This window comes from Salmo salar, chromosome 19, assembly GCF_965601325.2.
Source record: "Salmo salar chromosome 19, fSalSal1, whole genome shotgun sequence".
NCBI classification, from domain to species: Eukaryota; Metazoa; Chordata; class Actinopteri; order Salmoniformes; family Salmonidae; genus Salmo; species Salmo salar.
Genome location: NC_138309.1, coordinates 63,293,274 through 63,311,448, shown reverse-complemented (window position 1 = coordinate 63,311,448; position 18,175 = coordinate 63,293,274). Strand labels below are relative to the sequence as shown.

The 18,175-nt window shown below is 42.8% G+C and overlaps 1 protein-coding gene across 3 annotated transcripts in view; it reads left to right on the top strand.

Moving 5' to 3' along the window:
• LOC106579161 (gap junction gamma-1 protein) overlaps nucleotides 1-17,547 on the top strand; it is a 59,412-nt gene extending 41,865 nt beyond the window's left edge. For all 3 annotated transcript variants that reach the window (XM_014158774.3, XM_014158771.3, XM_045702567.2), the window contains one exon: nucleotides 14,169-17,547. In XM_014158774.3, the coding sequence (XP_014014249.1) occupies nucleotides 14,240-15,664 (1,425 nt within the window). In that variant the 5' untranslated portion in view covers nucleotides 14,169-14,239 and the 3' untranslated portion in view covers nucleotides 15,665-17,547. The remainder of the gene's footprint in view (nucleotides 1-14,168) is intronic.
• Nucleotides 17,548-18,175: the final 628 nt, after the last annotated feature.

Below are 18,175 nucleotides of genomic sequence, written 5' to 3'. Positions count from 1 at the left end.
GATAGTTCCATCTGTGCCACTGACTTGTGCATTGAAAGTTTGATTTGATTTAGTCCTATTCTTTAACTTAGATTTTTGGTTGAGATGGAGACGTGAATCCAACATATACATGATTAATTTGTAGACAAACTGGGATTAAAGCCAGACTAAGTGGCACAGATGAAACTATCCAAGCAGAAGATACATCTCCTTCAAATGTTGATATTTGGTTGCGTTGACAACCAAACACAATTCAAAATCACGTTTGAAATGCAATACATTGTCTATTAACTTGTCGACAAAATAACAAATGATATGTTGGATTCACATTTCCAACTCAACCAAAAATAAAAGTTCAAGAATGGGATTAAAAGCACACTAAAGTTCAAAAGGGAACACAGATATTTTGTATTATCGCTGTGCTTCATCTAATTAGCAGAACAGAATGACCTGGATTGCAGTTAAGATGACATTAAAAGAACACGGTGCAAGTGATCAATGCCGTTTGAGATTCTGCGCAGATTATAACAGTAATTGTGAAGATCTCCACAGTCATGCGGTGACCTATGCATGCTATCTTGAACATGCACGCCTTATAGGATTACATAAGAAGGCATTTATAGTTACAGTAACCTCAAAAATGTGGCCACGGATGTGTTAAGATTGAATGTTACATTAGTTTTGTAAGATAGCCTTAACTTTAGGTTATTTACATAATTCAACCAAATATCAGCATTTAAAGGAGATGTATCTGCTTGGAAAGTTCCATCTGAGTCACTGGTTTAAATGGTCGATAGTGCAGTGATTGTCATTTAGGTGACAACTAAACCAAAAATCAGACGTTGTTTTTCTGTTGGAATTAGGTTGTGCTTTTAGATGGTTCAAAGCATAGTGGTAACCCATTGTAAATTGAACTACTTTTGGCTGTCTTTTTGAGTGGGTTAATATAGGTTGTAATCGCATCAATTCATGTCTCAACAAAATATTACCCAATTATGACGTCTTGTGCCCAGTGGGGTCTCTCATTTAAAACGTGTGCATATACAAGTGATTAAACCAGTGATTAAACCACCATTTAATGGTAATGTGGCAGCCATATTGGATTCTGAGTCAAATCTGGGCGGGCCTTCTAACATAATTGCAAGACTAGGGGCTAAACATATAACATCCACAGTGGAACCTTTGACTGGAAAAAATGACAGTTTTCACTGTATGAGTCACAACATAAAAAAAAAAACATGTGTAACTTCATTTTTGTCAGGCAGACCATACAGCACTGAGCAAATTTGACTTGTAAAGTTGCCTATTGAACAGCAACCAAAAGGTTCATCATAAAAATTCATCGTTGATATTTCCGACTATTGCCTCTGTGTGTTTACAGTTCTATATTTCCAAGATGCATTAAGATAATGTTGTGTTTTTGTGTATGTACAGTAGGGCAGAAGACAGATTACTTGTATTCCACATTTATGCAATATCAGAGCTTGTAATTTTGGGTTACATGAGCTTAGGTGGACCACTCCCTTCCAGCCAGGAATTATTCTGCACTTTTTGAGTTACAAGGGTGTGTCACAATATCTATCAATTTAACCACTTTTGCAGTAAAATATTTTGAGACAACCACCCATTTCATATGGGAGACCTTAGAGATATGGAAAAACATGGTTGTGCTTTGTTATACATCTGGTAGGTTATCTAAAAAAATGAAACCTTGTTGAGTATTGGCCACTAGCCTATTCAGTAGTGTGGTAGACACAAGGGTATGATTAAAACAAACATTTCTCAAATCCCTCACAGACATTTGTTGTTTTTTCTGGAGCCAAACAGACCTGTCTCCTTTGAATCCTCAGTGCATTGTGACAATCTCTCCTCCACGAATGTGTGTATGTATGCATGGAAGCCTGTGTGTGTGTGTGTGGTGTGTGTGTGTGGTTATCCATTGCCTGCTAGCTGCTCAGAGCATCGTGGCGAGGTCGAGGACACAGCCCTGGATTCTCTTCCTCCTTTACCATGCTGACACATTCTGTTTCTCTCCTCTGCCCTCACTTGCCCTCCCTCTCATTATCCTCCTTCCTTTCTCTGTTTCTCTCACACTCTCGTTCTCTCTCTTGTGATGTCGTCACTCTTTCTTTTTTTTTTGCCTGTATGGGAAGGAACAAAGTCCTTGACTCTTGATTCAGGCGACTTTGGTCTCTGATGATTATCATGATTGTGATGATGTGTGTTGTCATCTGTCTTGCCTGTTGTGTTGTCACGCTTGCCACTGGCACAGCATTTTGCTTATGCACCAACAAAAATGGTCTCGTGTCCTTGTAGATATCCATTCTGTCCTCACCCATCTGTCCACACCCTATGGTATGGTTTGGTTCGTTATGATGTCGTGTCACCAATTGGATACGGTCCCTAGTGGCAATCCAAGCCCTCACTGCCCCTATCTCTGCGCACACACCCAAGGCTGAGACTGGCATGTCTACCTTCCACTCTCCCACTGCAACATACAAACACACACCATAGGGGTGTACTCAGGACATTAAGTCAGATATCATTCTCCCCACACTTTGTATCACACCTGTGTACCTAAGGGCCCCATCTGTTTATTTTGTCTGAGGTGCCTCTTTCATAACTCATCCCACAGGATTAACACAACACTAGAGACTTTATCCAGATAAAGGTTTTTCCCATCTCTTTTTTAATCACACCTACCATGGTACGAGTTAACGTGGGTCTCGGGGCGATATGTACTGAAAAGTTATGACCAACTCTTTGACAGACACCTTCATATTCCAGGCCTGAGAGAACCTCCTTTGCGGTTTCTCCTGCACCTGAACACAGAGGGTTACACAACGTTAAGGTGTTGACTCAGGCATCAGTGTCCTCATCTTTTAAACACACCTGCACACTAGCCCTGAGGTCCCCCTGTTTGCCCTTCCTTTCCACAGTGGCTAATCTCTCCACACACTCAGGTTTCACAAACGCAGGGCATGCAAGGGCATCCAGCTTCTATTTGCTCGTATTTGCTCTCATTACTAAAAGGGTAGGTGAGTAACTGTACCTGGATAGAAAGGGAGAGGATGAAAAATACATAGAGAAAAGTGATAGGCTTACGTGGTCCCACTACCATTGGTCACCACTTATCTGCAACCAGTCTCTCAATTCATCCACTCCCCCTGATCCTAGTCCCTTTTACCACCAGCTGTATCACTAATACTATACTATAGTGACACTAATGCTTAACAGTAGCACTGGAACACTCAGTAACAGTTAAAAACAACTTTGTGTACCTCAGGGTTCTGTGCTTGCCCCCCTCTTTTTGTTATTGCAAATGGATCCCTAGGCTGTGTGATTTGTTATTGCAGCTTCTCTCGTCAATATTATGCTGATGTTGTCCAACTCTCTCTCCTTGCCGCAATCTGACAAATGTATTGCCTTTGCATCGGGGCATGCCTCAGTGATGTCAATTTGGCATGTCAAACTCAAAACTAATATGCTCCTACCTCCCAGCCAAGTCCTCACTTCCCCAAGATCTTTCCATGACCCCTAACAACACTATTACATGCAATGCAAAAATATACTGAACAAAAATATAAATGCAATATCTAAAGTGTTGGTACCATGTTTCATAAACTGAAATAAAACATCCCAGAAATGTTACATATCCACAAAAAGCTTATTTCTCTCAAATGTTGTGCACAAATTTGTTTACATCCCTGTTAGTGAGTATTTCTCCTTTGCCAAGACAAGCCATCCACCTGACAGGAATCTGATTAAACAGCATGATCATTACACAGGTGCACCTTGTGCTGGGGACAATAAAAGGCCACTCTAAAATGTGCAGTTTTGTCACACAACACAATGCCACAGATCTCTCAAGTTTTGAGAGAGCGTGCAATTGGCATGGTGACTGCAGGAATGTTCACCAGAGCTGTTGCCAGATAATTTAATGTTCATTTCTCTACCATAAGCTGCCTCCAATGTCATTTCAGAGAATTTGTCAGTACGTCCAACAGGCCTTACAACCACAGACCACGTGGCACCACACTAGCCCAGGACATCCACATCCGGTTTGTTTACCTCCGGGATTGTCTGAGACCAGCCACCCGGGCAGCTAATGAAACTGAGGAGTATTTCTGTCTGTAATAAAGGCCTTTTGTGGGGAAAACCTAATTCGGATTGGCTGGGCCTGGCTTCCCAGTGGGTGGGCCTATGCCCTCCCAGGCCCACCCATGGCTGTGCCCCTGCCCAGTCATGTGAAATCCATAGATTAGGGCCTAATTAATTTATTTCAATTGACTTGTTTCCTTATATGAACTCTAACTCAGTAGAAATCGTTGAAATTGTTGTGTATTGCATTTATATTTTTGTTCAGTATATATTTACAGTACTTGCTGGTCTTGAACAAAATGGTCTGTCATAAGGCTTTGTCAGCTTCAGACAACTATTCCCCTGCAGACCACAATCCACAAATGACCTGTTTGTTTCAAAGTAGTTACCATTTGAATTCCTTGAACCCATTTATTTACTGTTTAAATTGCTGCACTGACATCTACACTGTTGCTTAAATACCCCTTTTATTTTGAGTTATTTTGCAAATCACCTTGAAGGACAAAGTCTGATCGAGTTAAAGGATAATCTGAGTGCTTTACAATAGAATAGTAACATAAGAAACTGTAACGTTTTTACTGCACAGAGATTGAGTAGTGAGGTGATGAACTTGAGAACGATGCCTTTGTAAACAAGCAGATCAGCTGGCCCAGACATTTTGCTGAAACCTTCTAGGCAAGCGGAGCGCTCAATATTTCACCAGTCCAGATCAGGTTTGAATCGCTCTAATTGATTGTTAGCGGGATGAAGTGTCTGCAGATTTGAAGCTGCAGTAAACCACTACATAGACAGTTAGACACTCAGGGAAATGAATGTAGTTGATTAAATGGAGAAGCATGTTGGGTGTGTGACGCACTGGGGAGGCTTTAGGCAGAACCGGTAGCCATGGTGAAGGTGACAAGTCTGGTCGTCAAGTTCATTTCTCTCTCCTTCGTAATTCCTCTGGAATTTAGGCCTATTCCTCCTGTCCTTCATTCTGCCTCACAGGATCATTGTCTTAAAAGGTGCTCTATGTAACAATTCATAGTGATCATTTTGATTTCCTCATGTTTTTTTTTTAAGAATAGCCTCCGGCTTGGAAATACCTGAAATATCATAAAAGCCTATTACCAGAGTGCGAATTATACTGTGACATTCGGGAGGTCTCGTCTTTTTTTCACGTGACCTTATGCAGGTGAAAAAAAAAATGTACTAAAGACATGTCATTTTACATTAAAAAATGTGGCATGACTAAGGCATGTTTTCATGTTATTGTCAAACAATCACTGCAAAACATAGGGTATCTGCATTTGTTCGTCCACTCCAAAATAATTCCAGCATCCAAACAGGGAACCTGCGCCATTTGATGAATGGAAAGAAGACATCTGTTACAAAACACCAAAAAGTGTAATGACATTCGGCGATTGTCATTGGGTCTGCACTTTTGTAGCCTGAATTAATTGAAAAGTACCTTTTTTGTAGAAGGAAAAGTTTGGACACCTGAAAAGGTCCTGAAATGTCCCAGGATGTGCAGCCACATGAAGAAAACAAATGTCAATCATGAAACAGATGTGAGGGTATTTAGTTTAATTTGGAATAATCTTTTATTTTTATATTTAACACTGTAGCAGTACAAATTAAATTTTAAGCAAAAAGGGGAATAGTTCAATTAGCATTATTTAGAGCCCCCCCCACCCCCAAAGTGTGGCTTTGTTGCATTTAGGGGGACTCATGTCTCATTCAGGGGGGTCTGTAACTCCCTCCAGGGCCCCTTGTAATTCGCACTCTGCCTATTACTTTCTCACCTTATCATTTTTTGAAACAAAAAATATCTGTTGCAGCGACGTCAAGTACGGGTTCTTGTTTACGCTTTGTTTTCAACCTCCAACAACAAGCACCAATCCTGAAGCAGAAAGACACTGCTGTTTGTATACACTGAAGTTGGCCAGGATGGCCAGTCGCTGTACATCAGCAACTTTTAGCTTCCAACAGCATTCTAAAAGCATTCAAAAAAATGTACAGCCTATATAGTTTACTACTGTAGATATATCGTTGACATTTAGGGTTATTTACAAGTGTAATTGATAAATAGAGCAACTTTAACATTCCTTTCATGAAGCCCTTTTTGTTCTCTCTGAAAATCGCTCGCTTTTCTTTTTGGATGTTAAATGGCTAGGATCCCTAATTGATGTCACTTGTTAAGTCCACTTCAATCAGTGAGAGATGAATGGGAGGAGACAGGTTAAAGAAGGATTTTTAAGCCTTGAGACAATTGGATTGTGTATGTGTGCCATTTAAAGGGGAAATGGGCAAGACAGGTGCCAGGAGCACCGGTTTGTGTGAAGAACTGCAACACTGCTGGGTTTTTCACGCTCAATAGTTTCCCGTGTGTATCAAGAATGGTCCACCACCCAAAGGACATCCAGCCAACTTGACACAAGCGTGGGAAACATTGGAGTCAACATGGGCCAGCATCCCCTGTGGAACGCTTTCGACGCCTTGTGGAGTCCATGACCCGACAAATTGAGGATGTTCTGAGGGCAAAAGAAGAGGAGGGGTGCAACTCAATAACAGGATTGGTGTTCCTAATGTTTGGTATACTCAGTGTCTATGGATCTCTCTATTTATGGATAACTTACATTCTCGGGAATAGGGATGAGAGTAACAAGAAAAATATATCCTCAGTGGCGCTTGTTTTCCAAATGGATTTGCCTTTGTCCAAGTGAGCACACAGTGGGGAAGAGGATGTGTTCAGCTTCACAAATCATAATTTCACATTCCTGCTGGAACACCTGAGGCAAGGAGGAGGCTAACCTGCTGGGGGCTAGCAAGATAACATACAGTACACCTTTCATTTCTGAGTTTACTGAAACTCCAGTAATAGCAGTGCCTCAACCCCCTCTTTCAAGTCGTGATATGATTCAGCCTGCCCAAGGGCCCATTTGTCTTTATTCATTCTTATGGATCTGAGCCCAGCAGCCTGAGGCCTTACAAACTAAAGGTTATTTAGGTTAGATTGATGTGCCAATTTTTTATTTATTTATTATGGAAAAAAAGTTTGAACATTATTTCTAGGAACTTTTTGCTATTGATGTTAAGATAAGTTACTATCTTTCAACAATGTTCTTTGACATGGTCTTGGCTTTCCCCTGGTGAGCCAGAGTTGTTAAGTCATGTTTCAAGCTGCTCTATTAATCCAAACCCTGTCAACAATAAGACTACAGAAGACTGGTGCAGGCTTCAACTGTAACTGTTTGATTGACACTAGTTTGATATGAATTAAAGGCTGGTTTGTATGTGCACATGTGCATCCGTGCATTTCCCTGTTCGCGCACGTGTGTGTGTTTTGATGATTGTGTGCTCTTGTGTGTTAACACAACAAATGTGTTCCAGATAACAACTTGGAAGGCATTTCTGGAGGCATCAAATGTTAAATATGGAATTCTGTTGGGTGCCTGTTTTCAAAAGTTCTGAATTTAGGTCTTATTCTCGTCCATATATTTTAGACCATAAAAAGCCACGTTGGCAGCTGACTACGGTTCTGTTTTTTCTACAGACATCATCCATTAAAACACTCTGATGTGCAGAACAGAAGGCTCAATTTATATAGTGTGCTTTAGTTCAGAAATTCCTCCCGACGTGTCATTTTTTGAAATACTCATCTTATCATTGTCTAACGTCAGAGGGCGTCACTCCTGGTACCTAGATTGATGACATATGTCGCGCAACTGAGAGTCGAGTGGAGACCATTGAGCTAGGTGAAGAAGAAGAATATTTGGTCCAGTCAGTCCTGATGAGACCTTCCCAGCTAGCTAGATTATGCTGGCTAGCTGGCAACAACAGCAGCATGGCGCTAGTTGTAAAATAAAGTTGTTTATTTTGATGGGTGAGGGAGAAATAACTTGTAGTATTGGTCACCATTGGCCGGTGTAGGCTTGCATTGTAAATAAGAATTTGTTCTTAACTGACTTGCCTAGTTAAATAAAGGTTAAATAAATGGAATAATTCTGAACACTTTCCCTAGACCAAACTTTGTCAGACAAGTTTCAAGTTCTCGTTGAAGTTTCTAGCCACACGCATAGCCTAGTAACAAGCCTTGAAGGGCTCATCAGGACGATTGACTGAACTGAATTTGTTAGTCTCCATTTGACTCTCGCTGCGTGACATACGCTACATGACCAAAAGTATGTGGACACTTGCTTGTTGAACATCTCATTCCAAAATCATGGGCATTAATATGGAGTTGGTCCCCTCCTTTACTGCTATAACAGACTCCACTCTTCTGGGAAGGCTTTTCACTAGATGCTAGAACATTGCTACGGGGACTTGCCTCCATTCAGCCACAAGAGCATTAGTGAGGTCGGGCACTGATGATGGGCGATTAGGCCTGGCTCGTAGTCAGTGTTCCAGTTCATCCCAAAGGTGTTCGATGGGGTTGAGGTCAGGGCTCTGTTCAGGCCAGTCAAGTTCTTCCACATCGATCTCGATAAACCATTTCTGTATGGATCTCGCTTTGTGCACGGGGGCATTGTCATACTGAAATAGGAAAGGGCCTTCCCCAAACGTTTTCCCCACGTTGAAAGCACAGAATCATCTAGAATGTCATTGTATGCTATAGCATTAAGATTTCCCTTCACTGGAACTAAGGGGCCTAGCCCAAACCATAAAAAACAGCCCCAGACCATTATTCCTCCTCCACCAAACTTTACAGTGTGCACTATGCATTCGGCAAACTCAGATTAGTCCGTCAGACTGCCAGATGGTGAAGCGTCATTCATCACGGATTACAGGCAACATTCGCACTGAGCTAAAGGGTAGAGCTGCCGCTTTCAAGGAGCGGGACTCTAACCCTGAAGCTTATAAGAAATCCCGCTATGCCCTCCGACGAACCATCAAACAGGCAAAGCATTATTACAGGACTAAGATCGAATCGTACAACACCAGCTCTGACGCTCGTCGGATGTGGCAGGGCTTGTAAACTATTACAGACTACAAAGGGAAGCACAGCCGAGAGCTGCCCAGTGACACGAGCCTACCCAGTGACACAAGCTAAATAACTTCTATGCTCGCTTCGAGGCAAGTAACACTGAAACATTCATGAGAGCATCAGTTGTTCCGGACGACTGTGTGATCACGCTCTCCTCAGCCGATGTGAGTAAGACCTTTAAACAGGTCAACATTCACAAGGCTACTGGGCCAGACGGATTACCAGAACGTGTACTCCGAGCATGCGCTGACCAACTGGCAAGTGTCTTCACTGACATTTTCAACCTCTACCTGTCCGAGTCTGTAATACCAACATGTTTCAAGCAGACCACCATAGTAACCTGCCTAAATGAGTATCGACCCGTAGCTGTCATCAAGGCAAAGGGTGACTACTATGAAGGTTACTATATGATCCCATATGTTATTTCATAGTTTTGATGTCTTCACAATTATTCTACAATGTAGAAAATAGTAAAAATAAAGAAAAGTAGGTGTGTCCAAACGTTTGACTGGTACTGTATATTTTTAGCAAACAGAGCGAGCAGTGGCAGGAATGAGTGCCAAGAGCTCACAGCCACCGCTTGCTACTCATCATCTCCCTACAGTGCAGTGGCACACATTACTCATATTTAAGATGGCGTCAACATAATTACATTTTCACTAGTCCTTTCAAAAAAAGTCAGCAGAAGGTATCGTCTCGTAGTCGTTCGGAGTCTAAAAAAATCCTAGGGGAAACACTGGTGTATGCTTGTGGATAGGAGTTGGTGTGTGTACATACATTTTAGCGGAGTGGAATTTCTCTTTATGATGGTCTGTGCATTTTTCCACATGGCCATGACATATGGCGTGCACTCCGCCCTGGGTAATTGTAAGCATGTGTCTATAATGGAAAGGTGCACAATATGCTGCCCGTCTTTCCGTTGGTGGGGGGGGGGGGGGGAACAGTTGAAAAATGTGGGGTTCCAACGTAGCCTGCAGCACACGGGCGCACACACATATACAGAAGAGAACAAAGTGCCAAATCCATCACCACCCTGTCTGGACGGCATACGGGGATATGTTCCAGGATCGTTTGTCTTTGTTCTCCGTTTTTATCTCATATCCTTATTTGTAGTGGAAATTTCTGATCCAACCCAACTCACTGAAAGGTAGTGAATTTCACATCACCTGGATGACCACTGTTTCATATGTGACGGTTTACCTCTGAACGCTTCACTTGTGGCAACTAGGACTGTGAGTTTACACCACGTTGGGATCTTTAACGTTAAGAACGCTCCCCCTCTTCATTTAAATTGCAGTTCAGTCATCACAAAACATTATTTTCCGTCTTATATCTGATAGGCTATAAAAGCCTGGGGAAGTTGTGTAATTCAAATAAAACCAGAGGAAGAGGTGAACTTTAGGCTACTTGGTGAATTTGCAATGCATGCAAGACAAGACATTGCGAAATGCAGATGACCAAAACCTATTAGCACACTCGTGCATGCTTTTGCCTTTCTCTCTCTCGCGCTGGACTGCATTCTCAGTCTCTTCGTTAAGGATGCAAGTATGTGTTCAGTCTTCTGTCTGTTGCAGTCTTGCGAGCACGGGGCAGGCTGTCTCATATAAAATTACAGTAGGCTACCGGTTGCCTGTATCGATTACGCTTATAATGGAATGTGGCCCCTTGAAAGCACCTCGGCTACGGCATGTTTGTCTGTCTGTGAGGGTAGATTACACTTAAGCAATAAGGCCCGAGGGGGTGTGGTATATGGCCAACATACCACGGCTAAGGGCTGTTCTTAGGCACGACTCATTGCGGAGTGCCTGGACACAGCTCTTAGCCGTAGGATATTGGCCATATAACACACCCCCTAGTGCCTTACTGCTATTATAAACTGGTTACCAATGTAATTAGAGCAGTAAAAATAAATGTTTTGTCATACCCGTGGTGTACGTGGTCTGATATACCACAGCTGTCAGCCAATCAGCATTCAGGGCTCGAACCACCCAATTTATAATACGTTTTTTTAAACGCTGCCGACACATAACCTTTTCTGGCAGCCTGGTTTCAGAGACGCAACATAGTAACACTCAAATTAGTATGATACTGTATGTTACATTTGGTATGGTTACATAAGACAGATGGTTACTTAAGGCAAAAACAAAAGTAGGGTGGTTGGTCGGGGTGGGGCGTATAACGCGAACGTCAAGCAACCCAAAGGTTGCAAGTTTGAGTCTCATCACCGACATTTTAGCTAATTAGCAACTTTTCAACTACTTCCCACATGTAAGCTAACCCTTCCCATAAACCTAACCTTAACCCTTTTTTGCTAACCCTTCCCCTAATCCTAACATTAACCCTTCCCCTAACAACCCTTTAAGCTAACTCCTAACCTTAACCCCTAACCCCTAGCCTAGCTAACATTACCCAGCTACCTAAAGTTAGCCACCTAGCTAGAATTGGTAATATATCATACATTTTGGAAATTCCTATCATAAAGTACGTTTTGCAAATTCATAACATATTGTACATTTAGCGAATTCATAAAATATAATTTGAAGTGTAATTTCTAAGATATCACACGAAATGGGTGATTAACATCCACAAATTAATACATACCATACAAAACGTAACATATCATACTAAATGGAGCATCCCGGATTGACGTACATAATAATACGAAATGCTCTGAGACCAGGTTGTCTCTAGTGATATGAAAGGACAGTTTACTTGTCTGTAAAGGCATGCTGCTTCTGAACTGGAACTAAAGTCCATCACTAGGCAACCAGAACCCTCAGTCAAATAGTCTCGAGTTGCTAGCAGCCTGCTTGCCTGTTGCCTTCGCTAAAAACCACTCTCTCCTAAAAAAGTACTTTAAGGTTTTTTAAATACCGTGACCTACCAAGACATTTAGTAGAAATAAAACACATCTAGCTACCATACCATTTAAAAAACAACACAGCAGCACATCAATCAGTGATGTTTATTGTTGTCAGGTAAAAACTACAGAACATTTTACACAGAATTATACTGTCTGAAAAGGTGCCTGATGCAGCACTTTTTGTAATTGTCTGAAAAGTTATAAATTCTTGCTAATGACATGTTACTGTAGCTGCGTTCTATGTCTGTAAAGGGTTGCGGTAGATATAACTTCATTGCCCGGCCCTAGCGGTCATCAGTAGCGGTGCATGGGTAAAAATCACTGGTGACGCCAAGCCAGAAAAAAAGCCATATTACAACCTATGTGTTGTGATAATTGTGTTTGCTCTATAAACTGTTAAATCATATGCCTTGTGACCATGATATATGGGCTTAAGGCCGAGACAATAAAAAGACACTGGCAGAATAAATCCAACCACACCTTTCTTTCATCACAAAACCAGAGAGCAACTGGTGAAGTCCACAAAGCATGTTGCATGTAACAAACAGTTATATGACCTACAGTGTGGTCAAGCAAGTTAATGTTACCGGCATTTTCGGACTACTAAATAACTATTGATTTAGAATCATGGAGAGTTACAAAGAAAACAGGAGCTGCCTCAACTATTCCAGCACCATTTCAAGGCCAACATTTCAACATTATCAAATCACTTATGCTTAGTATAATACAGTGGCAAATAAAATATACCAAAAACTATTTAGTCCAATCAACTTAAGCTAAATATGATGTGGCTTGGCTGTCCATGGTTCTGATTTCTGTGTGTGTGCGTGTGCGTGTGTGTTCGTGCAAGTAGAAAAACATGTTGACTCAGCCTACTTGTAGAGAAATGCCAATGCCATCCTCTCTTTCATGTTGAGGAAACGGTCAATGACTCTGTCATACAGTACATGCTTTTAGTTTTTGTTGTCCTAGGCTACCTGGCTAAAATGCTTGCTTGCTAACCTAACTTCCTGTCATGTGCAACGTTAGCTAGTTAGCCTTCTACATCTAGCTACATATTGAACTTCCATCCTTTCAGGCCAGGGGTACAATGTATGAATTTATGGTTGGGTCAGAATCAACATTTTAATCATTGGTCAGTACGAAGAATGAACTAAAACCAAAAGTCCAAATCCCTATCTCCATCCGTGGCTAATTTAGGAAAGGGACAATTTTAGCTACCTCGCTAGCCACCGGAGGACAACGAAATGCAACAATTCAAGATGTTTCTGTCAATGACGTATTGCTCTCAACGTGATTGAGTGAAGCCAAATCCAAACTGGCTTCCCTTGAACCTTTTTTGGTGCACCAGGACCATTCACAGTTGAGCTCACTCAGCTTAGCTCAACGCTGATTGGCTATTATTATTATTTTTTTAAATATCAAGGGAGGCCAAATGCTCGCTGGCTTCCCTTGCATTCAACGCCACGGGCGGCAAAAATGTCATACTCTTTTTGACCAGACCGCATCAGATATATGGCCTACACATACAGAGATAGAGGAGTGCTGTTTCGCTCGCTTTTTCCGGTGAGATACATTCAGCCTCTTGTGAATTGAAGGAAAATGATGAAACACAGGGAGAAGAAAGATAAAACATTTAATATGTGTTAGTATTCTTTGGTTATTGGTCCATTTTTTGGGGAAGCCTGGCTTCCATATATACATACATATATATAATAGGACCATTTTTCTGCATTGTAAATTGATGTGGAATTTTATGATTTTTTTCTTAGCGTTTTAACAGAAAACTGATTTTGTCTATTGTCTATGACCACATCCCTAGTGGCAACACCTGTGGCCTGATAATGTATTTTACATAAATGCTATCCCATCACACCTTATTCCACAAGGCTGATACCTCTCTGAATTCTTCACTTGTGCAACACCTGTGGCCTGTCAATGTTCTGTATTTGACATAAATGCTATCCCATCGCACCTTATGCCACACGAGGCTGATAGGAAAGGAGTAATAGCTTTCGTTGTCCTGATCTTGAATTGCTTTCATGTGTCAATCAATTGTATTTATGGACTGTGTCTGTTTGGAGTGTGTGTGTGTGGTGTGTGTGTGTGTGTGTGTGTGTGTGTGTGTGTGTGTGTGTGTGTGTGTGTGTGTGTGTGTGTGTGTGTGTGTGTGTGTGTGTGTGTGTGTGCGCCCGCTATTAACCTGAGCACTATTTAAGCACCTGACCCCCCCACCCCCACCTTCCTTTTCTACCACAGACGGCCGTGTGTGAGAAGTGAGGAGGAGGGAGGTTCCTCTTTCTCTCTCTGTTGCCCAGACTCCCATCACCATGAGCTGGAGCTTCCTGACACGCCTGCTGGAGGAAATCCACAACCACTCTACCTTCGTGGGCAAGATCTGGCTTACCGTGCTCATCGTCTTCCGCATCGTCCTTACCGCCGTGGGCGGCGAGTCCATCTACTACGACGAACAGAGCAAGTTCGTGTGCAACTCAGGCCAGCCGGGCTGCGAGAACGTCTGCTATGATGCATTCGCACCGCTCTCACACGTCCGCTTCTGGGTCTTTCAGATCATCCTGGTGGCCACGCCGTCGCTCATGTACCTGGGCTACGCCGTCAACAAGATTGCCAGGCGCGAGGAGAGAGCTGAGGGTGGAGGAAGGGGAGGAGGACTGTCCCAGCGCAAGCCTAGGAAGCTCTACCTCGGGGCCAGAAGGCAACACCGGGGCATGGAGGAGGCCGAGGATGACCAGGAGGAGGACCCCATGATCTATGAGGTTCCCGAGGTGGAGAGCGAGACGGGAGGAGGCGACGGGGGAGGAGGCAGGGGTGGCGGAGGAGCTGGAGGCGGCGGGTGCCAGGGTAAAGGCAAGGTGCGCCATGACGGACGCCAGCGCATCAAGGAGGACGGGCTGATGCGTATCTACGTGCTGCAGCTGCTGGCGCGTTCCATGCTAGAGGTGGCCTTTCTGGGGGGGCAGTACGCCCTCTACGGCCTGGCGGTGCCCTCCATCTACGTGTGCTCGGGCCGGCCGTGCCCGCACAGTGTGGACTGCTTTGTGTCACGCCCCACCGAGAAGACCATCTTCCTGCTCATCATGTATGCCGTGTCGCTGCTCTGCTTGGCGCTCAACGTGTGGGAGATGCTCCACCTGGGCGTTGGCACCATCTGTGACATTCTGCGCTCCCGTCGGAGACCGCTCTCCGAGGAGGACCTGTATGGCCTTGGGGGTGGCGGCGGTCCCGGGGGGCCGCCCACTTTCCGCGACGGAGGAGGAGTAGTGGGGGGCGATGGTTACAGCAGCTACCCCTACTCCTGGAACGCCCCATCAGCGCCGCCGGGCTACAACATCGCCGTCAAGCCCCCAACGCTGATGGTGCCGACTGTGGCGCCCGATGGGCAGCTTCCCTTCACCGACCTGAGCAACGCCAAGATGGCGTGCCGGCAGAACCGCGCCAACATCGCCCAGGAGGAGAGGCGGCAGTACGCCAGCAATGAGGATAACTTCCCATCGTCGGGTGGCGTGAGGGACACTCGTGGCGCCTTCCAGAGGGAGATTCGGCAGGCGCAGGACCGGTTGGAGTCAGCCATCCAGGCCTACAGCCATGAACAGGGCCACAACAACCCCAGCAAGCCCCACCGTGATCGCAAGCACCGGCAAGCCTCCAAGCACACCTCCAGCAAAGCCGAAAGGGGAAACAGCAGCAATAGCAGCAGCAAGTCGGGTGAGGGCAAGGGCTCCGAGTGGATTTGACATCTACAATAGATCATTCTTAAAGCGGACTTAGTATATGCAGCATTATCTTCTATAACACATTACGATATAGGAGTTATTGCTCCATTACTGAGTATATAGCTCCTACAGACATAACTGACCCTAGTGCCCCTGGAGACAGGCTGAAATTAGTTTGTAACATGAAGTTTGTAACGTCACTAAGCAAATGAGGTAATCAATGTCAGCTGTATCTGATGTTACAACTGTCAGCTGTACGTTGTTATGTTTTATAAGTAATTCTATGTTCAAAAGAAGGAGCCATATGGGAAAAGACACAGTAATTGAGAGCCCCTTTATTTTCTTTTTAAATGTGTATCGGTATAAATATGCCATATGTTGGTGCTATGACGTTATCTTTGCTTCCACAAAGAAATGGGAGACTTTTAAGCTGCATTCTTAGAAGAACTATCTGAAGTGCCTTCTTACTACACCAAGAAAAATATTGTGCGAGTAAAAAGTGTGCTTCCCTTGCCATTCCCTTGCCAAACTGCTCACAAGATGGACGCTTGTATGTGAAATGTTTCCATAGTAAAGAGATGTTTGTGGGTCACGACTGGTACCAAGAACTGGAGTCAGAGGTTTTCTCTGTCTTTCTATCCACCTGTCTCTTTAATGGCTCTTGAGCTTCATCTGGTGGTCAAAACCATGAACAGTGCAGATTTGTTCTTAGCCTACAGTGTAGGCCTGCCCACACCATATATTTTACTATGCGTTACTGCTTAAAATATGCTGTTTGAAATGGTTTTTTCATTGTTTTTCAGTGTTGAGTGTTCCAGGAGAAGGCATTGAAAGAACCCTTTAACCGTTGAAAGACCAGTCAGTATTTTACGAGGAACTATTTAATTGTTGCACCATTGTATGTGTGAGGAATACTATTGCCATACTATGGAGAGCATACAGACAGGGAGAACATTTGACAACAATTGTTTATATTTTCATAATGTGTACAAAATTGTTGTTCTGTTTTTATTGTGTTTGGGAGAGACAATTAAGCAGCACTTTGATTGGTTCAGTTACTGTATGTTTTTATATTAATGTTCTTAATTTCCTCAGTTGATGACAATGTTCCACAGAAGAAGAAATATAATCTATTTTCAGTGTTGCTGAAGTTGTATGGAAAGGCTGCTTCAATGTATTGATTCAAGGGACATTACACACTCCAAAATCAAAGTTTGTCAGATGATAAAATTGTTATTTTGATGTCCTCGTCCCAGGCCCATCTGTTTTTGTAGATGTACAGTAGCTATTTGCCACAATCCAAAAATAATGAAAAAATGTCATTTCCAGATTTGCGGAGCTTATCTTTTCCATTCATTTTGGCCGTGGAATGTTTACTCATCTTGACATTAGGCTGCTTTTGTAGTTTGAAAACATCTGTATGTTTTATTTTGTAGTGGAATGTCCCTTTAATATGTTTTTACGTTGACGTCAGGTCATGGTGTGTCATCTAGTCAGCCTAGTTTCCCTACTATCGATGGTTTGTGTTCGCCTGATGTTCTGGTACATCTCAAACCAGAGACAGTTGGTATTTTGGGGGTGAATGGGGTGGAGAAACAACTATCATTTGTAGTGACATCCATTTTGAGTTTGAGCATGTATGCCAAAACATACCACTACATGTGGGTGGGAAATAAGAGAAGGACACCTGTCTTGGCTACTTTTTTTTCAAATTAGCTATATGTATATTTTATTTGCCTTTTTTTCAAAATTCAAATGTTAAAGTGGAAAGCTGAGAGACCTTGCACTGTGCCAATATTTCCATTTTGGGAAATACTTTTGTGCAAAAAAAGAAAAGTGCATGTCCTGAATCATTTTTATAAAGGGAGTATGAATAAACACAAAGTTTCAAATGTTTAACTATTTGTCTGTTGTGTTGTGTGTTTTCTTTTGGAGTGGAATGAATTGTCCTATTTACTTACTATTTCCCACCCTATGATAAATGTAAACACAATTGTTGTGAAGAGCTTGCATATGAAGTGAAAACACGTGTTTTGCCAATACAATTATGAGGTCTCTGTGTTACACCAGAGATACTGGATATAATAACGAGATGCTTGTGTCTCCGCCCTAGCAATGGGATTTGTTGTCCACAGAGCAGAACGGTGGGCTATCAAGCTTCCGCCTATTCCTCTGGACGTGTGGATACATCTCGTTATTTGAATACTTTTTTTGAATATTCCATGAGGGGTGTTGATGTCAACTGCCTGTATTCAATGGAGAGTGAGATGCTTGCTAGTCTTATGAATATGCATAGGCCATCTCAGGGACAACTCTGATATAAAATGTTTTTTCTGAAAGTTGCTGGGATGTTATGTGCATCACACTATCAGTACACTCATAACAACCTAAGCATTACGGAAAACTTGTATTAGATCAAATAAGCATCACATATCAAAATAGTAATACATTTTTATATTGTCTAAACTCTCTCATTGCCCCCCACACAAAAAAACCTCTCACTTGCTTAATAATTAATGATCTGCTTAACGT